This window comes from Plecotus auritus (assembly GCF_963455305.1).
Source record: "Plecotus auritus genome assembly, chromosome: 8".
Classification (NCBI taxonomy): Eukaryota; Metazoa; Chordata; class Mammalia; order Chiroptera; family Vespertilionidae; genus Plecotus; species Plecotus auritus.
Genome location: NC_137782.1, coordinates 163,829,137 through 163,852,397, shown reverse-complemented (window position 1 = coordinate 163,852,397; position 23,261 = coordinate 163,829,137). Strand labels below are relative to the sequence as shown.

General features: G+C 53.3%; 1 protein-coding gene across 2 annotated transcripts in view; it reads right to left on the bottom strand.

Annotated features, from left to right (window-relative positions):
• The window catches only part of CIB4 (calcium and integrin binding family member 4), a 36,158-nt gene extending 13,184 nt beyond the window's left edge, over positions 1–22,974 (bottom strand). Inside the window, exons 1-4 of one of the 2 annotated variants that reach the window (XM_080686489.1) lie at positions 22,937–22,974; positions 21,088–21,122; positions 19,596–19,764; positions 17,137–17,233 (exon numbers count right to left, since the gene is read on the bottom strand). In XM_080686489.1, coding sequence (XP_080542615.1) covers positions 17,137–17,233; positions 19,596–19,764; positions 21,088–21,100 — 279 coding nt within the window. In that variant the 5' untranslated portion in view covers positions 21,101–21,122; positions 22,937–22,974. Of the gene's footprint in view, positions 1–17,136; positions 17,234–19,595; positions 19,765–21,087; positions 21,123–21,249; positions 21,268–22,936 lie in introns of those variants that run through there. The other variant, XM_080686490.1, reaches the window with a different exon arrangement.
• Between the last annotated feature and the right edge of the window lie 287 nt (positions 22,975–23,261).

Here is a 23,261-nt window from a genome sequence, read left to right as displayed (position 1 = left end):
ATCAGCACCAGGCCAGAGCTAAAAATATATTAAAAGTAGTTCTTCAGGGTGAAGGAAAAATACCAGAAGGAAGCTTGGGGTCTGCACAAGGAATGAAGCACCAAAAATGACAAATAGGTGAGTAAAAAGAGGACTTTTCCTCATTTAAAATTCTTTCAAAGAGACAAATCCACATTATAGCTGCAGATTTCAACACCCCTCTGTCAGTAATTGATAAAAGGAGTAGAACATAAAATTATTAGGGATGTAAAATACTTGAAAAGACTATCAGCCAACTTGAGCTACTTGACATTTTAGGAATACTCCACCCAACGCAGTAGTATACACTTTTTTTTTTCAAGCACACTTGGAACATTTACCAAGATAGAGCATCTGCTAGGTTTCAGTAAATTTAAGAGGATTTAAATCAGACAAAGTATGCTTCCCGACCTCAACAAAATTAAATTAGAAATAAATAACAGAAAGATATCTTGAACACCCTCAAAGTCAAAGAAATCAGAAGGAAATTAGGAAATAATTTGAACTAAGTGAAAACGAAAACACAGCATGTCAAAATCTGTGGTATTCAGTAGCGGTGTATATATACTGCAAGGAAATGAACAGTACTGAATGATTTTATTGGAGGAGAAAGGGTTACGTTTTTATTTAAAACTTTAAAAAGGTCCCTCGCTGGGAGAAAATAGAGGGTCAGGAATTCCAGGTCTATCTTGGGTGGAGTCCTTTCTAACCCTGAGCTCCTGGGCTACTTGCACCTAAGAAGTGGCTGCCCCTGGGGACATGAAAAAGCTTGTCACCTGGAGCAGCAGCTTGGAAGCCAGAGGTGGTGGAGCCTCTGGGCTAAACAGAAAAGATGAGCAAGATGCCTCTTCAACCCCATGGCCGCGGAGGAATTCCTGGTTGTGGGTCCCCAGTCACCCTTCAGCTCTAGGGAAACTCTGCCAGAAGGTGGCAGCGTTGAGTTGGAATCATTCGGTCAGTTTGCCAAGCCAAGGTGCACGAGAACCTACCACCTACCGCGTGCAAAGCAGTGGCTGGACTATCCCGCTGGCAGGTGTTACCACTCTGTTTTACAAAGAGAGGAAGCTAAAGCCCAGGGAAGGACTCAAACTCCAAACGCACTGCTTTGTCCACAGCACTGCGCTGGACTCCACTGGGTATTTCATTAAATTTTTTCCCAAGGAACTGTTTCAGAACCACATCCGTGCACACCCACAGCGGTCAGGGTTCAAGGCATTTCCCTGAGGCCCCTGCCCCTGCCAGTCAGTAGCTGCTCAGAGAACAAACCAGCAGCGCCGAAGGATGTGGCCTGCTCGGATAGGGATTAAAGGCACAAAGCTCGTGACCTGAACGTCAAGTCCTTGAAGCAAATGCATACAGCGAGTTCCTGTGCGCCCGGCACTGAACGAGGACCTGGGACCCCCAAATGATGGAGACGCCCCGTCTGTCCTGCATGGGGCTCAGCCCAGGCACTGACGCACAGAGTATCTTCAGAAACAGGAAGCTAGAAGTGTCTGAATGAAGTACAAGCAAAATAAAATGACAAGAGTTATGACAGGGGAACGTTGCTGGAAGATCTAAGGGCCGGGTTGGAGAAACTAACTAGAGGACAGAGACAAGGTCAGAGCCAAGGGCAGGTTCAGGCAGGGGGCAAGGTGAGGCGAGACTCTGGGAGCTGCTCTGGGCCAGGAGGAGGAAACCAGGGGAGACAGCAGAGCTCCCCCTCCTTCCTCATATGCCACCCGCTCTCTCCTCCTGCCCAGGCTGCCCCGGTTTCACCCGGATGGATAAAACTGTTAAGTAGGGGCGAGTGGCAGCGGGGCTTAACCTGGACCCTGAAACCCCTCGAAGGCCCAGGTTGGTCTATGTGATCTTCACAGGGGGAGAGAAGCCTGGCGTTTTCATTGCCGGGGAGTTGGGAACAGAGAGCGTGAGGATGAGAAACTCACGTAGGTGAACGCACTCCCTCTATTGGCCGGGGCCCAGACGCATCCTTCTCGCCAGCTGTTTATAAGGAAGAAACAGTCTCTGTGTTTTCGATGTTAACCTTCCTGAAGTCTAAAAACAGAGGCCCGTAGGCAAGCTGTCTCCTGGTGACAGATGGGTTGGCAGGGACGGGCTGAGGATGTGTCCTGCCGGCAGCTGGAGGCGGATCGCTAATGGAACAAGTAGGGGAGCAAGGCAGTAAAAATGTTAAATATTATTAAACATCCCTGGGAGCACGTGTCCTGAACCTGGCCCAGACCCACCAGAGCAGCCTCTCCTCGAATTCCAGGCCCGCAGGTACCTGCCGCTGCCCCGGGCCTCCTGCTAGCACAGAGGAACCCAGGGGGCTGCAGGCCTGAGATCTGGGGGCGGCCCGGGCCCGGGCCCCGCACGGTGCTTCCGAGGCTGGAGGTGGGGAGTGGGAGGAGCAGAGGCTCTGGAGTCTGACTGACTCTAAAAAGTGAGTATAATACGCTGTTCTTTGACAGTTACAAGATGTGGATGTCTCGCAGCTTTCAAGGTTTAGACCATCTCAATTTTTCAGTAATGCAACTTCCCCGAGCAAAAAAAGAAAAAAAAGGAATCAAAAGGCCCCATGGTCCCCTCATTTGTTTATCAAATCTGTTACAGGAGAAACAACGCTTACACTAGAGATAAGTGTCTATTCACGTTTGTACATTAATATTTGCAGCAGCTTGAGGTCAACGAACCCTACCGTGTCTGACAACACATTAAACAATATTCAAGTTCCCGGTTCACAAGAGTAACGAGCAAAACAAGCCGTGTGACCTTGGACAGAGCGCCGAGCCTCTCCTTTTGCCATCTGTAGAATGGGCAGAATCATGACTCTGCTCAGGGAGGTTAGGGGGATCAGAGGAGATCATATTTGCAAAACACTTGGTACTGGCAGGCCCCCAATAAAAGCTCCTGTCCTCCTGTCAGCATCACCAGCTGCCAAAGCCATCACTTTGGAGCTCCCAAGTACAGTTGTTCCTGGGCCAACATGTTGCCAGGAGCTACCCTGCCTGCAGGAGGGCAGCAGAAACGTTAGTTCTGGCTCCGCTGGGCACCTCAGGGCCAGCTGCAGGCTGTGGACAGAGGCATCACCTCCCAGTGAAAGCTCCATGGGGCTCCAAGGAGAGCAGTTCTGGTGGGAGGCAGGTGAGAAGGGAGCTGACAGGGTGAGAACATAACCTCATTTTGCAGCTGAGGCTAGCCAATCACAGAGCAGCTAGCACCCCTGCTACGTGCCTGAGTCCCATGGGCAGCTTTCCTCGAAATTCACATCCCTGGACCCCACCTGGGCTTTCGGAGCAGCACCTGGAGGGGGAGGGCCCAAGCATTCAGCCAGTCCTTAGGCGACACTAAGTCACAGTGCTAGCGAGTGGCAGAGACGTGACACCAGGTGCTGCAACACACCCTGTGCCCCTGCCACTGTCCCCTCCAGGACACGGCCTCTCACCCACCAAGGACAGGGGTGGGGATGGGGGCGGCGCAGGAAGTGATGTGTCGCACGCTGGACCAACCTCTGACCTCTCCCCAGGGCTAACGCCCAACCTGAAAACATTGATTTCACACAGACACCTCACAAAGCTTCCTCCAGCTCCCCTCCCCACCATCCCCCCAATCTCACTGACTGGGGCCAGGCCCTGCAGAGGCAGGCAAGTTACATCACCCCTACTCCACGTGCCCACCCCCACTCGCGCTCTCTCCTTGTTCACTGTCAACTGCCCACCCGTGACAAACTGTCTTTCCCATCAACATGTCGGTTCACCGTTTCCCCTCTTATTCCCCTCTTCCAGCTCCTGCCGGATTTATTTAGGAAACGTTGCCATTTCCCACCTTAGCCATCCTGATGAAAACCACTTCTCCCAGAGCACCAGATAAAGTGCTGCTGTTGAATGGATGGCTCTCTAGGTCAGCCCTAAGGCTGTTGTTTTATTGAATGACTAGGAGAATGGGAAAAAATCACATGCTGGGAGGAGGCAGGACATCCCGTGAGCAGGAAGACCCCTCTGCTTGGAGGCCAGGACGAGAGGAGCTCTCTGCCCGGTAGAGAAGGGAGAGGCCAGTCCTCGGGGGTGGGCTGGGGGAGGGGGGGGCTGAGGAGAACGGATGGAAGAGGGAGAGGAGAGGAGGTGATGGGTTCAAATGCTCCAAGATGGGACCCTTCCTGAGACGCCCCCTCTTCTCCCCTCCCCAGCCTTCAGCAGTGCCGACCAAAATTCGCGCAGTGCTTGGAGTGAGTGGAGTTTCTATGAAAATCGGTGAAAAGGTCAAGAGTTTTATTTGGATTGATAGGAAGTGAAGCAGATATGTAGAAGGGACATAAGGAGACATAAGAGCCCCTCTTCCTTGTCCCTTGTAAGCTCCCTCCTCCCCCAGGAAAGGAAGAGAAGAAGGGGGAGGGCTGTGCTCACGGGGCTGGAACCCAGGGAAGGCATTGCAGCCCCAGGTGCTTTGGGCTCAGGAGCTGTTTTCTCTGTGTTGATGCTGTTGCACCCTGACCAGCATCGACTGGCGCCTCAGGCTGGGAACCTGACAACAGCTTACAGTTTTTTCTGTGGAAAATGCCAACAGCCCCTATAAAAACCTGTTAAAGCACAGTCTGCACCTGTGCTTTCAGGGCCTGTGGGCGAAGCAGGAAACTGAGTGAGGTGATGGGTCACAGGGCAGCCCAGGCACCAGGGTCCCAGGAGCGCTCGGACTGAGCGCCTCTGCTTCTCACGGGAGCCGCTCAGGGCCCTCCTGGTTCCGCCCGCTGTTTACAAGCCGCCTTCCTGTCTGTAAGCAGGAGGGGTTCTCAGATGGTGTCGGGGCGGCTTTGCAGCTGTGTGGGGACACCCACCCTCGGCCCCTGGGAGCGTGTTCCCCTGTGAACTCTGTAGGATGTATATCTTTGCCTCGAGACAACCATTTCTCTTTTATCAACACATCTAAGCATCAACAGTTGATCTATTTCGTCCTTCACTTTGATATAAACTGGAATGGGCTCACACACATAGCTCCTCTATCACCAATAGTTCTCTCTCTCTCTCTCAGACTCTTTAAACACTGCAAACTCAGACTCTTTAAACTGAATGAAGCAATTTAAAGTTCCATTTGTGTTTCACTCCCCAGCATTTTAGACTATTGAACATTTGAAACCTCCAACTTCCTATTCTTCACTTTCCCCTGTATCCTGGGAACATGGCCCCAGCCCCAGCAGGCTGCCCTTGACTGCTAAGGGCCCTACCAGCCAGCCATGATTCATCATCACCTAGGCGTTCAATAAGCGCCTACTGGCGGCCCAGATCTCTAGGCATCACACTTGATTCATACTTCACCTCGGGCCCACGGGGGACGGGCAGGAAGGAGAAATGGGTGCTTATTACACATTTACTGTGAACCCGGGACTATGCCAGCCACAGTCACACGTGTTATCCCATTTATTCCTTACGTCAACCCAAACAGTAGGTCTCAGTAAGTTCATTGTATAGACGAAGAAAGCAAGGAGCAGAGAGGTTAAATAGCCAAATAAGAGGAAGACCAGGAACTTGACCCCAGGTCTGTCTGACCCTCAAACCTGAGCTCTTTGCATGGAGTGGGTTTCAGGAAGATGCTGCCTCAAAATAGGAGTGAGGGGTGGGGGTGGGGGGTGGGAGGGGATGCACACAGAGGTGTCAAGCTGCTGGGTCAGCAGGCAGGTCCAGGCTGAGTGCCAAGGAACGTGCTATGACTGATGCCGATGCCAACTCAAGGAGGACCAAGGGCAGGAGTGAAAAATGTCCCATGAATCCTGGCATTCGGGGGGTGGCAGGGCGAGCCCATGCTGGGTCACAGGAGTGATGTGCAGTTCACCCAGGTCCAAGCGGCTCTCTCCAGGATGGTACCAGTTAGACAGAGTTCAGGGTGCGGAGACCTGGGCGGGGGCTAGCCACAAGGCAGCAGGGGATGCCGAGAGAGCCGTGCCTCTGGGGAAGGGCTCGAGCAACACCCTCCTGGTGGATGGAGAAGATGGACTGGACCACAACCCAGGCCCATGTGCCTATTGCAGAACCACATGCTCAGTGACCCTTAGGCATCTGTGTCACCTTGGAGAGGGGTTTCTCGTGATGTCACCCAGCTCTATCTCTTATCATTGACTTGGATTAAGGATATTTAGGAGCCCTGGTTTTTTAAATTTTGTGCTTTTTACACCCCTTGAGGCATAAATGTTTTTCCATGTTGCTGCATAGTCAGTATTATTATCATTTTAATGGCTACACAGTTCAAATTCCCGGAATGGACGGCCCTCTCGTTCTAATGCCTCCAAGGAGAACCTGGAAATCTAAACTAAGAAACATTTTTTTTTAATGAAGAAAATAATACATTAGGATGTTTATTGCAAAATTATTTATAGTAGCAAAAATAATAACCCCGAACCGGAAACAGTGTTAATGTCCAGCAGTGAGAGGATGGTTTAGTAAATCAGAACTCAATGCAATTATACAACCATAAAATGATAATTACACAGACTATGTAGCAACATGAAGAAACATTTATGCCTAATGGGGGGAAAAGCACAAAATAAAATTGTATTTCTGTCTATAGTGATGTAAAATAAGGCGTGCCTCGTGGGGGGGGGGGGGAAAGGTGGCCAAAGGAAGTAAGAAATGACAACTTCTGTTAGGGTGTCTGGGTGCTAAGGAATCACGTTTAGAAAGTGTATTTTAATGCTGACATGCTGCTTGAACAATAACTAAAAAGCACGTTACAAAGGAAAGTAAGCCCCAAGACAATTTGCTAAGCGAGCAAATAAGCTTTTTTTCCTAGAGGGTGGGAAGCGGGGGTTGTTGCTTCTCTTTGCTGCTTTGTAATCTGCACGCCCAGGGGGGGGCCCAGGCAGAACTGGACTGGCCCAGTGAGGGGGGCGGGGCGCGGTTAGGGGGAGCACGCCTCGCCTGCACTCCTGGCAGGAAATGTTCCATGAAGATGAAGTTCAGTGGAAGAAGGCTGCAGTTCATCTCCTGATCTGCTTCTGTACCTTTCCAAATGCATTCCTAAGTACGTAGCCACATGCTATCATTCCTCTATGAATGCTGCCCCCAAATCCCATTCATCTGCCTGGAGCATTTCAGCCTTTTCGCATCCATTCTTATCCAGTCTTCAGAAAACCCCCCTGAGGTAGGCAGGGCTGCTAAGACTAGGCCCATTTTTCAGATGGGGAAAACTGAGATCGAATACAAACTGCAAACTCCAGTCCAGGACTTTCAACAACAAGGTTGATGAGCCTGGGAGACTGGAAGACTGGAGGGCTGAGTCCCAGAGGCCTCAATTGCACGCCCCCCCGCCCCCCCCCCTCACCCCGGCCCCGCACACAAAAGGGGCCTGTGGCTCTGTTAGGGGCTGAGCCCAGAGCTAAGAGAAGGGAAGGGTCCCGGGGAAGCACCTCTGTGGTTGGACCAGTGCTGGGCCTGGCCTGCACTTCTGGGGCCTGGGTGAATGTGTCCCCGCACCCCAGCGGTGCGGAGCCCCAGTGGCCTACAGCTCCAGGCAGGCAGCACACGCTGCCCCCCACGCCAGCCGCTCATGCTCATGCCACTGGGAAGCCTTTCAGAGCTGCGGGTGCCGTGTCCCTGTGGAGGCGGCAGCATGCCCGAGGCCTGCAGAGGGTCCGAAATCCTGGGAACAGAGCCCCGGCCAGCCTGGCCAGCACCTCATTAGGAGGCCCAAAGGCGGGTGGGAGCCGTTCAGGAACAATGTTGTTTATTTTTCTATTTTTAAACAAGTCTGAGGTCTCTGGGGGCACAAATGAAGTTATCGGGAAAGACATGAGTGGAAGAGAGCCTGGGCCAGCAGGCCGGGAAGAGCCCTGGGGACCAGGACCTTGCGAAGCTGAGATGGGCTTGTTTGTCTTGTGCTCTGGAGCCCAGGGCTGGGACCAGGGTGCTGGACAAGCATGTCCCCAGGGCCTCTGCAGCCTGTTCCCTCGGTGCCGCTGGGGAGTTGGGGTGTGAGCATTACTTCTCAGTGATCCCATCGGTCATGTGCAGCGGGGGGAGGCGGTTCCCCCTCTGGAAGGAAGCCCAGGTTCACTTCTCACCTCGGCCACGTGAATGCTTCCCAAACCCTCCGTTTCCTCATCCGGTACCAGGGCCGGCCATTCTGGCCTCGAGTCCCCGGCACCTCTCCCTGGGAGGAGCAATGGATGACGTGTGCACCTGGGGGGCTGGGACACCCATCTCACCGAATCCTGGTGCGGCCCTGGAAGGGGACTTGTCACTCATTCCCATCTTAAGGGTAAGGAAGGCAAGGCCGGAGGAGTTGGGTGACCTGCCCTGCAGCATCCAGACCCAGGCCCACCTGATTCAGAGCCCACTCTCCTCCCACAACCCAAGCTGCCTCTCAGGTGCTCCGGGCAAGGGTGACGCACTGTGCTCTTGGGAGCTTTTGGAGAAATCATGACTCATGGGCAGGATCAACCGAAGGGCTGCGTGGGCTTGGCCGGGTGAGAAAGGCCTCCGGGGAAGTGAGAAGGGTGTGAGAAGCAAGGAGAGCTGGACTTGTGGTCAGTGGTCCTGGTCTGATTCTGGTGCTTGCCGGGTACCAGCTGGGTGACTGTGGGCAGGTCCCTCATTTACTCCAGGCCTGAATGTTCCCCTCAGTGAACCAAAGTCCATCACAGAGCTACTTCCCAAGGTCGATGAGAGGGTCCGATTAAGATATGACACGGGAGGCGGCAGGGGGATGTTCAAGCTCCATACAAATGAAAACTCCTCTCCAATTCCTGCCCCAGACAACAATGAGAAGTACGGGTTGAGCCAACTGCAACAGGCAAGAAGTGGGGAGTCCTTATGCATCGCCCCCTCCCAGAGGCCCCGCACAGGCAGCCACTGCAGGTACAGAATCTCCCACCCAGGATGCATTGGAGGAGGGGCTGCCCTCGGCCATCCCTGCAGACTCCCTCCACCCCCATCACCCCAGCTTAGAGCCGCAGGGCATTTGTGCCTTGCCCTGGGGTCCACATAGAAGGTTGGGCCAAGAAAAAGGAAGGAATTGGCTCAAGACCACTCAGCCAGAAGCGGCGGCCGCGGGGCGGGGGGGAGGGGGGGAGCTAAAAATAGAACCCAAAGCTCTTCCCCACCTTCCAGGCTTTCCTGACTACCTGTCTGGGAGGCATGACACACCTGGGAGATGAGGAAACTGAGGCCCGAGAAGAGCAGCCATGTACTCGAGGCCGCTGGGTCAGTGGCGCAGCCCAGGCGGGAGGCCAGACCCCAGCTCTCTGCTGCTGGCTGCTCAGCCCAGAGCAAAGACTGCGTCCTACATCCCTGAGCTTTTTCTGAAACCAACCACTTCTTAATTCTTTGGCTGAATGTCTAAATAAGGATTTTTGCCAATTCTGAGCCCCGCTAACTGATGAAGTTGTCAGAAAAAGATCTAATGATGCTTGAAAATGCAGGGAGCGAGCCAGCTGCCAAATTGCCCTCCCAGCTCTGACTCTGCGTCAAGGAATCGGGGGACCCTCCCCCTGGGGGGTGGGGGGCTGGAGGTGGAGGCTCGGCTGCCTTTCATCAGCTGTGTGATGTGGATGAGTTGCTTAACCCCTTTGATCCTCTGCTCCCCAGCTGCGAATGAGGATAACTCCCTCCTCCATGGGTCGCTTTGAGGATTAAATGAGATGATGTGTGTGTGACATGTCAGCACAGCGCCAGGCACAGCACAGATGCAGGGCAGCCTAGGAGGATGGGACAGGCCAGCTGACTTAACTGCCGAATGGACTGAGGTGGCTGTGCCTGCAGCCCCGAGTGAGTGAGCAGAAGCCACCAGCTCCATTTGGGGAAGTGCTGGGTCAGCCCCAATATCTTGGAGGGAGGGGGCAGCATGCGTCTCAGATGGGACAGAAGGCTCAGTGTGACCTCAGGCCCTGGGAGGTGGGCCTGGGAGGCTGGGCAGGCCCCGCCCTTTGTTCTCTCCTCTTCCTCCGTGGAACATTTGTCCCACCCAGGAGCCTAGGCACCAGGGGTGGGGCCTGGCTTGGGGACTTGGGAATGAGACAATTCCCAGGCCTGGCACAGAAGCCCGAGCGGCTGGGCTCTGAGAGGGGCCCTCCCGAAATGAGCTGGACTAAAGTACAGGCCACCCCAAAACACGAGACACACATACGTGATCTCCCTCCTAAGGGTAGGGCTCAGGTGAGTGTCCCAGCTAAAGATGGGAAAAGTCATTTCCCCTCAAACACCAACTGTCCAGGCCACATCTCTCTCCTGTTTTCCTTCCTCTCCTGGCTACATACATGTACACAGATGTAGACATGTATGCATACACATGTCGCCTGCTTGGTGACCTTTCATCTTCCCCAGAAGATGGAGAAGAACGAACAGGTCTTGGGTACAAATGTATTTTTGCAATTCTGGGGCTTTGCCCAGAACTGTTGACTCCGAGACTCAGTTTCCCCATCTGTCAATGGGGAAATATCACTGAGCTTCACAGACCTGCCGTGAGAAGCACATGAGGCGGAGCATGGACAGGGCCCGTAACCAAGAAGCACATGACTAATGGCAGTGGCCATTTGGGGCTGGAAAGTAGAATTGCTGTAACCATGAAATCTGCTTCTATTTTTAGCAAACCAGGGAGAGTCTCTGAGGGTGAGGGAGGGGCCCAGGCAGTGGCCTAAATCCAGCATGAGGATTATCCCGGGGTCCAGCTGTCCTAGTCCGGGCTACAGGCGATCAAACATACCCCTCCCAGCAGGCTACTGGCTAAATGCAAAGTGCTCAGAGGACCGCTCTGAGCTCATGGGAGCCGAGAGGTGCATGTTAGGAGTGGGCAGGCCAGCTCCTCACCGGGGATCAAACCTCAGCGTTTCCTCAGGATGTGGTGGGAGTGGGACCTGCAGAGGGAAGCCTGGGCTCCATCTCTGCTCAGCCTGTGAGGGGCCCTGGGACCTTGTATGATCCGGTCCCATCTTGTGCCTCAGTTTCTTCATTTATAAAGCCCTGTCCACTCTTGGGAGGTGCAACCTGCCAAGAGAAAGCTCTGACAAAATTGATTTTTAAAGAAAGCACAGACAGATGCCTGGAGTCCAGGTACTGCCCCCCCCCCCCCTGCCCCCTCACTCTTCTCAGGTGGACAGGGATGCCATCAGCCGTGGAGAAGGGGCTCAGGAGCCCCAAGGCTACCAGGACCCCTTCCAGCCCAGGACTCTGCAAGACGAAGCAGGACGGTCATTTGTAATAACAGAGTTTTCACTGGACGGATTGCTTACCCCCTTTGACCCTCTGCTTCCCCAGCTGTCAACGCGGATAATAACTCAGCCGGCCAAGGGCTGCCGGGAGTTAGCGTAGGTGCCGGATGGCTGAGCACTGGCCTGGCCCGGCCTCTGGACACCAGTAAGGAGGTCCTTCTGGGGCCTTCCGGGAGGGGTGCTGTTCCCAGACCTGCCTGGCTGCCCCAGAAGCCACTCAGCATCCTAAAAAGTGGGGCGGCGATGCTGCCAAAACATGACCCAGTGCTGGGTCTCTCTAAGGGGCACGGTGTCCACCAGGTAGCCTGGGTGAACCTCTCTGGGCCCCATGTTTGGCACTGGGGTCAAGAATCAGCTCTGTAAAGCCCCGAGGTTTGTGATCCTCCCGTTGGTTCTTAGCCCTGAATTTCCTAAGAAAAGGTCTCGTAAGCCCCCCAAACCTCAGTCAGTGCACAATGCAGAGGAAGTGTATAGTAACGACTTATGGGGTGAATGAATGAGAACCAGGTGTGGGAACCTCATTCATCAGCCTCTTTTAAAACATCTCTTATCCACGGGACGTTGCCCTTGATGATCGACAGGACAAGGGGTGACATTTCCCAGGGGGCCGTGGGGAAGCAGGGGCTCCCAGAGCAGCCTGGGAGTGTGGAGTGGCGATAGGCCAGCGTGGGAGCAAGGCTCTGAGGACACCAGGCAGGCAGAGTGCTTGGGAGCTGGGAGTGGAAAGCACCGAGAAAAGGCTGGGGCAGCCGCTGTCTGCGTGGAAGGGCCCGAGGCGGCAGCACGAGGAGAGGGTGCTGTGGGTGTCCCCTGCACACCAGGAATGCAGGTGTGGTTCCTCATGAAGATGGCAGGTTGGGCACTTGCATCTCTTTCCGGACACCCAGTGAAACGCAAGGAAGGGGCGATAGAGGCTTGACCTACAGAAGCAGGAGAACGGAGGGAAGCAGATGAGCGAGCGGTGACTGACGCGGCAGGCACCAGAGAGCAGGTCCCGGAACCTGCATTGGGAAAGCGGGGTGTCAACCTGTCCCACATCCCAGAACCCTCTAAAGGCTCTGGAACGGAAAGCACCGGGTCTCACTGGAAATGGAGGTCGGCTAACAGGAGGACAGATCGAAAGTCTTGAAAGGCAGCTGGAGTTCTAGACTTCCCCCTATTGGACACTGTGGGGTGACTGCCCCCCTCCAGTCCCCGCAGAAGATTGGAGGGCTGTTCTCTGAGACGCGTGTAACAGAAGCTTTCTGCGCTGGGGACGTCAACCACCATTAAGAACTGGAAATTAAATTAATATATTTAAGTCTGAGACTCCACCAGCCCGCTTTCCCGACTCAGCTCCAGCATACTGGCCACCAGGACTTTACTCCTGCCTTCTGTAGAGTGTCCTCAAGAAATGGCCCCTTCAGCTCACCCTCCAGAACAGCTCCGGTCCATAAACCCCACCCAAGGATTTGAGCTTTGAAACAGCTTCTTAGCAACCACCCCCTCTCCCCACTCTAATGATGAGCAGACAATGACCAGCTCTCCAAGGAAGGCCTCTGGCAAGAGCAACAAGACCCAAACCAGCTAGTGGGGAAAGTACCTTGGAGAAAAGATCGGAGAAAACACAGCCTCCAGGAGGAAGGGAGAGGATACTATTAAAAAAAGGAATGAACTTGAGCTCTTGGAAATCAAAAGCATGATGGCAGAAGTGGAAAACTACATTAGAGCTGGGGATCAAGTTGAGGGAAGTTCCCAGGAAGAAGAGCCGAAGAGGAAGCTGGCAGGTAGCTGAGAAGTGAAGGACCAGCGTGTGCGATACCAGGAGATCCGAGCTCCAGAAAGAGAGGACGGAGGAAGCAGAGGGGAGAAGTTATCAAAGAAATAGTTCACAGAAATGTCCTTGAACTGAAGGACAGTTCCCACCCAATGGGTCCTCTGTGTGCCCGATACATGGAGGAAAGGACCCACACTCACTCACATTGTTGGTAATTTCAGAAACAAAGAGCATCCAAGTTTCCGGGGGGGGGGGGGGGGGGGGCGGGCGGAGGGAGCGGGGGGGAGCAGGTCACACACAAAAAGAATCAGGAAACTTTTTAACAATGACAGCGAAGCTAAAATGTAATAGAGTGATGCTTTCCAAATTCTGGCATTGGAAAAAAAAATTATATCCAACCTGTAATTCAATTCCCTCTGTGAAGAGTGAGGGGAGAAAAGACACTCTTAGGTACGTAAGGTGTGGAAGCATTTACCTCCATGCACCTTTACTAGGAAGCTACTACAGGATGTGCTCCACCAAAACAAGGGAGGAGACAGACAGAGAGGAACCCGGGGAATGGCAGACCCAAGGGAGACACAGTGTGCGAGCTTCTGCAGCCCCGATCTCCCAGGAGAGCCTGTGATCTTCCCGCAGGTCCTGCCACCCACAGTTCTGGGCCCGGAAATTAGACACCCCGTCACACCACACCACTACGTATCCGTGTTTACAGAAAGCAAGATCGTTATTTACAAGAACAGAAACACTGAGCTAATTCACTTTTAAATACACCAAGTAGAGCGGCAGACAGAGAGAAAACAGAAGCCTTCTGAGTGGAACAGGCGGGGCCTTGGCTGCAGGCTTTCCCACCACCCTCTGCTGCCCAGGCCGCTCTCCCCTGCTCTCCGCTGATGGGCAGACCCTTCCCAGTATTAACCAGCCCTCATTATCCACAAGTGAAGCCAAGTTAAGAAAATAGGACCTTCCCAGACCACTGGAGATCCCGAGCCAAGTTGCAGCGGTGCTTGGAGCTCCCTGGGGCCCCATTCTCCAAGCCTTTTCCAGAGATGTGTTCTGGGCAGGGTGAGTCATGAGCTCCCGTCCTCGGGGCCTCGGAGAACACAGGGACAATTGAGCCCCCACCTCCCAGCAAGCCTCTCCTTGCTCGTTGTGGGAGGCAAGTTTTCTGCTTCGTCCAGGATTGGAAAGACACAGAGGGAAATTTTAGTCCTAGATCTAACCCCCAAAAGTTAATCTGAGGACCAGGAATGGTCAGTGACAAAGTTCTCGACAACCAGGAATAAAGAGAGAAAAATAAAGACAAAAAGGGATGTGTATGGAAAGAACTATTCTTGCTTCTGGGATTAGATCCTTCTTACGTTTCTGTTCTAAAATGAACATTGAAAAAAAAGTAGAAGGATGGTGATTGTGGTTGACATATTTTTTTAATGTCCTTACTTGGCAAAATAGGAAAGTTGACATCTCTAGCTAGTCCTTCCTCAAAAAAAAAAAAAAAAAAAAAAAAAAAAAAAGAAGAAGAAGTGGGGCGTGTTTCTAAGTGGTTAGAGCATTGGCTTAGTCACTGAAGGGGTTTAATTCCCAGTCAAGGGCATGTACTTGGGTTGCAGGTTTGGTCCCCAACCCCGGTTGGGATGTGTGCAGGAGGCAACCAATCAACGTGTCTCTCTCACACATCGATGTTTCTCTCTCTCTCTCTCTCTCTCTCTCTCTCTCTCTCTCTCTCTCTCTCTCTCTTTCTCCCTTCCTCCCTCCCTTCTACTCACTCTAGAAAGCAATGGAAAAAATATCCTCTGGTGAGGACTAACATAACATAACAAAACAAAAAAAGAAATGGGGTGGGGGAGAGGGAATTTCATTGTCTCTGATGGTCCAAAGTCTGGGACACAGTGTGGTAAATGACACAAAAGAAAGTAAGACCAAGCCCCAGACTAGGTCCAAGTCCAGAACCAGACTAGGAGGGTGAGGAGGGCACCTGTAGATACCTAAGTGGGGGCTAGAACACCCCAAATGCTTGGCTGGCCCCACTTGGTGCCCTTCAGTGACAGGGAGCTCATTCCTTCAGTGCACAGTTCTGATTATTAGAAAGAGCTTCCCTGTACGGACAAGAAACTGCAGCCTTGCATCCAGGTGTAGCATGGGGGGCCTGGAGCCAGGCCCATCCTCTTCAAGGACAGCCTTTCACCCGCAGGAAAACAGGCTCCATGTGGCACCCCTCCCACCTGGTGGTCTTTGGTTGGGGTCTATTTGCTTCCCCAGCCCCAATCATTCCTCTTGTGAAGTGACTTGCCTAAGATCACATGGCTAGCAAGTGCGTTCGAACCCAGCTCTTCTGCTCCTGGCCCAGTGCCCTGCCCCCTAGTTCTAGATGTGGTAATGGCTGTGTTCTCAATTCATGAGATGGTTCCGGTTGCTCAGAACCAGTTGGCAAAGCAACAAAGAAACAAAAAAAAATTTTTTTTTTAAATACAAAACAAGTCAATGCGATCACAACAAACATACCCGCATAGAAAAGGGTATGGGAGGAGACAGGGCCCTGCATAGAAAAGGGTATGGAAGGAGACAGGGCCCTGCATAGAAAAGGGTATGGGAGGAGACAGGGCCCAGTGGTCATGGCAGGCCCCTTGGAGGTGGGCTGCCTGGTGATTTTTACTGTGTTTTTCCTTTTCTCTGTTTTCCAGTTTTTGTTTCCCCAATGACTTGTTTCTATTTGTACGACAACATAAAGTAATCACCATGCAGAAAGATGAAATAAGAGAAATAAAATTAATTTCTTTCAAAGATCCCATCTCACTTTCTGGCCACTTTCCAATGAATAAGCTCTTGGGGGCTGGTGCTCCAGAGATGGCCTAGGTCCCCGCCCCCTGTGGGCGTGGTCTACCCAAGACCCGCCCTCCACAGCTCTCCATCACTGGGCTTTACTGCAGCCTGACATTTCTGCTGCATCATCCCCGGCTGCTAAATGGTGACCCTTCAGACAAGCAGTCCCCAGACCACCCAGGGTCACCTGCCCTGAGTAGAAGTGGAGAGCCCAGCCTTGGGGGTCAGTCTTGACTGACAGTTCACGCTCTGCTGTCAGATGGCCCTGGGCAAGTCATTTCCATCTCGGGGCCTCCCTTTTCCCATGGGTAAAACCAGGGCGGAGAGCATTTGCCAGGGATTAGACTGGGTGGCCTCTAAGTTTCTTTCCAGGGTTAATATTGAAATATTCTGGGACTGACCGGGGACATAGCCTTGCCTCTCAGGGTTGCCCTCAGGTCCCTGAGTAGAGAGTCTAGGTCTAAGAGAAGTCCCAGCCATTGCGCACAAGTGTGTTTGAGCATATGTGTGTGTGTGCACATGTGCATGTGGGAGTGTTGGGGTGTGCAGGGGTGTGTATGTGAGTAGGAGGTACCAGAGGGACAGGCTCCCTGTTCTGTACCTGGCACAGGTACATCATCCAGTTATCTCACCTTTTTGAGGATCCTGCTCCTTCCCTCTCCAAAATCCCAGCCATCCACCCCGCCACCCCGCCATACCCCTTCTCATTCCTTTGTCTTCTCTGTTTCTGTCTCTGTGTCAAGCCCCAGCTCTGTTCTTTCTCTGTCTCCGACCTAGAACAAGACCTGTCGCTGTGTAGCCCTGGTTAAGTGTGTGCCCCCCCCTCCCCGCCCACACACACACATGTGGTCTCTCCCCCAGGGCACCATCCCCCAGGCCCCTGGCCCTCTTCCAAGAGGTGCCCACGGCTCTCAGAGTCCACCTTGGTTCAGACAGAAATGAAGATGGGTTCTATTGCACAATGACAAAGTCAAAGCATTTTTTCTGCCGAGATCTGAATGAAAAATCCGGAAGCCCGACAGCGCCATGATTTGTGACCTGACATGGCCTCTCTATGCATTGAACAGACTTTAATTAAAATCTCAGGAGGGATGAGAGCCCTTTGATTGTGCACCTCTGGGCTCTTCCAGGTGGAAAGGCAAGGTCTTTTCACAACGAGGACAAAGGCTCAAGGATGGTCCCTAAAAGACTGGGGGTAGGGGGTTTGGCTGACAGCTCAGGCGAGCACAGCCCGTGGGCTTGCAGGAAACTGACGGCAGCCACACCCACCACTCCACCCACTTCACGAGTGAGGAGACTGAGACCAGCTCTTTCAGGCCCTCAGCAGATACCAGTGACCCCACCCCCATCGCCCCCACCACCCTGGACTCACCCTCAGGGCCGGCAGGGAGCTGACCTGGTCCGTGGTCAGGGTCGCCTCCTTGTAGTACTTCCCAGGTGGGCAGAGTTTCAGGAAGGTGTCGTGGATGCTGAGAAGAGAGACGTGACGGGCTGGGGAGTAGACACCAGCAAGCCCCCTCCCTCCACCGTGCTCTTTGGAGGAAAGGGACTCAGGATTGATTGGCACAGAAAAGGCAGTTATAAATCATTCACCCTTCCAGAAACATCCTTGAGGCTCCAGTGCACAGAGCACACCTGGCGAGGGATGGGTGGGGGGAGACATCCCCCAGGAAAGCACTGGGGGACTGAAGGACAGCAAGGAGGAGAGGAGCCATCCGTAAGGGGAGGGGCGTGGAGCCGTCCGCCCAGCCCAAAGGAGTATTATCACTGCTATGGTTAGAGTTGCAGGTGGGAGGTGATCATAAAACATAAGCTGACTTTCAGTCAATGTTATGAACGTTGAAGCATTCTCTGAGGCCATGGACCCATTTGGCTGGTGCCCAGGGCAGACGGCTCCCATGGACCTCACCCAGGTTCCCCCTGGGAGTGCCTGCCGCATGCTGCCTTCTCTCAGGGACACTTTTCATGGAACCTGCATGACAGTCTGGCCAGAACAGGGCCATTACCTCTAGTTTACAGATGAGGACACTGAGGCTCAAGGAGGTAAAATCACTTGCCTAAGGTCACACGGTGGTAAGAGTGAAAGCAGAGCTGTAGACACCCGGCCCTTCCCCCAGGAGCCCAGAGAAGGGAGGTGTCAGGGCGGCTGAGGGAGACTTTAGGAACCGCTCCTGCCCCTGAAACCTTCTTCTCATTTACCAAGCTCCATGCTGGGTGCACTCCAGCACATGATCTCATTGAATCTTCCCATCAACCCCTGGGAGAGACATGGGAGTGATCATTTCTATAGACGGGTAAACTGAGGCACAGAGCGTTTAAGGGGTGTGTCCAAGGTCAGACAGCTTGGAAGAGAGAGAGTGGGGTCTGAACCCTAAACCTGGTTCTTCTGGCTGTGCCGCCCACCCCTCAAGTGTTCATCCCCACCCAGGTGAGAGACTGGGAGCCCCACGCCCCTGGAGAGCCCTGGGGAGGGGGTGCGTGGGGAGGGCCCTGCCCGGACTTTGTGCCTCCCCAGGCCGCGGGGTGGGTAGGCTGCCCGCACATGAATCGTGGCTGTGTCTCAGCTGCCACAGAACGTCCTCCTCCTCCCAATATGGATCAGCCGGCTCTAAGTGGAGCTCTGAATTAATCACTAATGGACTCAAAGTCAAAGTCATTTAAAAAACTCACACACTCAGCCTGCCAGAAACCCAGCCGCGCAGGCTGTGGCTCCCGCACACCTAGCCCAGACGCGGGAGGGGCTGTCTGCACAGGGAGAGGCGGGCACCAGCTCCACTGCGCACACTCAGGGGACCGTGAACCAGCCACGTCCCCTCCAGGCCTCGGTTTCCCCCGTGTAAGATGAGTCTGGGTGATGCCCTCGCCCGGCTCCTCCAGTTCAGACATTCTGTGGCTGTTTCTGTACCTCTGTCTGTTCACCTCTTGCCTCTGAGGCCCTGAATTTAGTGGTTTTCAACTGGGTCCCTTGTTAGAATCATGGAGGGGGCCTGTGAAAGGATCCGTGTCCACCCCTGGAGATTTCCATTCAAGGCCGGGGTGGGGCCCAGGCACCTATAGGTTCTATAAGCTTCCTTCCGTACTGCTATGGTGCAGGCAGGACTGAGAACACAGCGCCTCTAGGCCCGTCCTGGCTCGGTGGCCTGGGCCATGCAGTCAACAGGCTTTGCCCACGGTATGGCCTGCAGGTATTTTATAAATAGCCCTATCTTTAGCATGAAGGCTTTTAGTCCCATGATCGACCACTTCCAGGCTGTGTGCCTTGGGCAAATCCTTCCTCTGAGCCAGTTCCCTCATTTGCCAAAAGGGGATGATAACACCATGAAAATAGCAATGACCACATACTCAGCACGGACCCTGGTGCCTGTCACGGGTTGGATCATCTCATTGTCCTAATAACAGCCCTTGCTCTCAGGTCACCCTTTTTTTGTAAGTGCGGAAACTGAGGCTCAGCAGAGGTAAGAAACTCACCCACAGTCACACAGCTAGGAAGTGACCGCTGAGCCTCGGACCCAGGCCTCTGGTTTCCAGGAAGCAAGCCTGTCACCACTCCACCTGCTGACCTGGTGTTCCAGGAAATCCCGGAGCTAAGGGCCAAGATAGGGCCTGGAGCCCGGAATGTCTCCATTTCGCTGGCTAGAAATTTATCCTATGGATTAATTCTCCCCTGTTGGATAAGTTCTTTGTGCATGAATGTTGAATGTAACATTACTTGTAAAGCTGAAAGCCATAAACAACGTAAGTGTACATTACAGGGGGTTGGTAAAATGAATTACGGTTCTTCTGTAGGAAGGAATGCTCCATAGTCATTAAAAAAGAAAGAGGCAACCCTACCCGGCTTGACTCAGTGGATAGAGCGTCAGCCTGCAGACGGAAGGGTCCCAGGTTCGATTCCGGCCAAGGGCACATGCCTGGATTGCGGGCTCAATCCCCAGTAGGCAATCAATCAATGATTCTCTCTCATCATTGATGTTTCTATTTCTCTCTCCTTCTCCCTTCCTCTCTGAAATCAATAAAGAAATATATTTTAAAAATTAAAAAAAAAGAAAGAGACAGATCTCTGTGCTTTAAGCAAAACCAGCCAGGATGAAAACTTTATAAAAAAGGGTCCAGAGCAGTATGAACGCTACCCTTTAAATGAGGAAATGCTGCGGTATGCATGGAATACCCTCTTTGAAGGCTCTGTGTGTCAGTCTAACTATGAAAGATTCTTCAGGAAGGCTAATGGGAAACAACTGAGCAGGGGTTCCTTTGGGAAAAAGACCTGGGAAAATGGGGGTGAGGGGGGCATTTACTTTTTTATGTAGAGCTTTCGATGCTATCGAATTTTCAAGCCATGCTCACAAGTTACATTTTAAAATTAGATTTTATTTTTGCTCAAGAGTTACTTTTTAGAAAAGCTCAGTAGGGGTAGTAGGATGTGAGTCATTTGGAGTTTTGTCATATTTTTTTCTATATTTAAAAAAATGAGTGAATTTCAATTTTCAAAGGAAAATAATATAGCCCCGTGACTGGTCTCCATAGCTCCCTGTGTCCCGGCCACACTCAGTGCCTGGGGAGGCTCGTGCTTGTGGCAAAGGCATCACCAGTCTGGGACTAGAGGTGGGAAGTGTGGCTTTCAGGCCGGGCGTCAAGGTGGGGAGCGCGAGTCCACACAGCGACAATGAGGGGAGAGGGCCCCAGGCCTGAGGGTCTAAAAGTGGTCTCCTCCCTCCAGCCTCGCCCCACCCCATGCCTTAGAGAGCTCATTCATCCATCTAACACGTGTTCCTTGAGCACCTGGCTTGAGCTGTGCACTCACCCCTCCCTCACGCCTTCCATCCCTCTGCTATCCCATGAGGGGATGTGGTGATGGGTGGCTTTGGGGACAGAAACCTGCCGAGAGCAGGGGCCAATGTTCACCATTACACTCCAAGGCTGGCACAGTGTCTGCCACACTCCAGGCACTGAAGGGAGGCTTGGGGAGGGGGTGGGAGCTGAGAGACATGCCGTTAGCGCATCAAGGTTACCCGGCCAGTGACGTCCAAACGGGCTTCAGACCTGTTTCCTGAGTCCTTCCTTTTCTTCATCATCCCAGGGAGGGCCTGTTCACCTCTGTGATTCCATGAAGAAGCCCTGCCGTGGGTCCCCCAGCAGCCCGGAGCCTGACATTCCACTCATCTCCAGTCAGGCCTGGGAATCCGGACCCCACCCCTGGGGCTGGGTCCCTGTCTGCCTGCTCTGGGCAGCCTCATCTCCAGGGCTCTGTGGCTCTGAGCAGGGACCACTCTCAGGGGCCAGGGCAAGATCCCAGCCCAGGGACGGGGGGACGGGGGGATCTACTCACCACAGGATCTCATTTCTGGTCAGGAAGGTCAGCGCCTACAACAAACCAGAGAGGTGACCTGCCCACTCCGTCCGGCCCTGCCCTGGCCTCCCGAGGAGTGGGGAACTTCAGAGGCTGGTGGAATAGCGCATGCTCTCATCCCACAGCCAGCAATGGAGGCACCTGGCCCTCAGCAGTGGATGCCTGAGGGGGTGGCCGAGGAGGAAACAGTGCCCTTCCCCCTCCTCTGTCTCTGATGGTCTTGGGAAGGAGTGTGTGGGCTCAGACCTGGAGAGAGAATCAGAGACAAGACAGAAACTGGGCTGTGGAGCAGGAGACGGGTGGGGAGGAGGCCTCGAAGCACTGGACTGGACCTCAGCAAAGGCCAGGGCCACCACTATCTGACTGGTAGACTCTAGCAGGGGTCCTCAAACTATGGCCTGCGGGCCACATGCGGCCCGCCGAGGACATTTATCCGGCCCGCTAGGTGCCGCTGCCTGTCCTGCTTAGCAGCCAACTCGTCCCGGGCCCGCAGTGCGCATAGGAATTTGTTCATAGTTTTTTTTTAAACTATAGTCCGGCCCTCCAACGGTGTGAGGGACAGTGAACTGTTTAAAAAGTTTGAGGACCCCTGCAAGTCTAGAGCTTCAGGTAAGAGTCTTCCCGCTCACCCCACCTGCCTGAGGAAGCTCCCATCTCTGCCCAGAGTCTCAGCTGATCTACCCACCTGGTACTCTTCCAGGTCCTCCCAGTGGATCTGGTACCTCAAACATTGTCCCATGCCAGCCACACCTTTCTCTGCTGGCAGCAGAACCTTTGCCCCCAGGGCTCTCCCGTTTGTGTGACCAGGTGATCTGGTTGCCATAGTTGCCATACATTCTACCTTCTGCCCATTCTACCCGAGCTTCTGAGTGGGCAAAGAAATGGGTTCTTTTGGTCCCCAGGGCTAAGAGACACCAACCCTAAGCCACAAACAGAAAGGCAGCCAGCCCAGGAGCAGGGTTGAGTGCCATTCCGTTGGCTCAGGAGTCACACTGCTTGGGTTTGAAGCCCAAATCCGCTCATGCTAACAAGACATGTGACCTTGGGCCAGTTACCCAACCTCTCCGGGTCTTAGTTTCCTCAACTATGAAACAGGGTGATGATCATGGGACGTTGTGAGGATGATTTGAATTAATACAGGCAGCAATGCCAGGCACAGAAGTGCTCAGTAGAGGTTAGCTGTTAGAATCCTGTCACGGGTTGGATCATCTCATTGTCCTAGTAACAACCATTGCTCTCAGGTCACCCTTTTTTGTAAGTGTGGAAACTGAGGCTCAGCGGAGGTAAGCAGCTCACCCACAGTCACACAGTTAGGAAGTGACCGCTGAGCCTCGGACCCATGTACTTTGCCAAATGTGGGGACACAAAAATGAGGATGCATAGACCCTGACCTCAAAAGTGGCCCAAAGAGCCCCTAAAGGGGAGTTCCACCCCATCAGTCAGGGTCTGGGAAGGGTCCCTGCAGGAGCAGAGGGTACATTCAAATTAGGATACTTTGGAGAGGGTCTAAAAAGGGAACTTTATGCCGAAACCGGTTTGGCTCAGTGGATAGAGCGTCAGCCTGCGGACTGAAAGGTCCCAGGTTCGATTCCGGTCAAGGGCATGTACCTTGGTTGCGGGCACATCCCCAGTGGGAGGTGTGCAGGAGGCAGCTGGTCGATGTTTCTCTCTCATCGATGTTTCTAACTCTCTATCCCTCTCCCTTCCTCTCTGTAAAAAATCAATAAAATATATTTTTTAAAAAAAGGGAACTTTATGGAACTCTTCAAAAGGCAAAGTGGGGTGTAGACAAACCACCCAGGCGAGGGCAGAATCCTGGGCTACTTACCACAGATTGCTCCAGTCCTGGCCCAACCCACAGGAATCAGTACCCCAGCATCGCTCGCTCTTCTTCTTATGTCCTGCAGGAATGAAGGGCAGGGTGGAGAGTTAACCTGGGAAGACAGAGAAGTCCAGCTCAGCGTCAGTGCTTCAGGAGGGGCCTCCCACAGCCATCCCCCACTCCTGCCTCTGGGCGGTCTGCACGCCCACCCTCACTGTGCGTGTGGCTCTCCTGGTTCTACCAGGTCCTTCCACACACTCTCCTCCGTGAACATCCCAAGGCCTTTCTGCTGCAGCTAACTTACGTCTCTGGGAATCAACTGCTTGGTTTT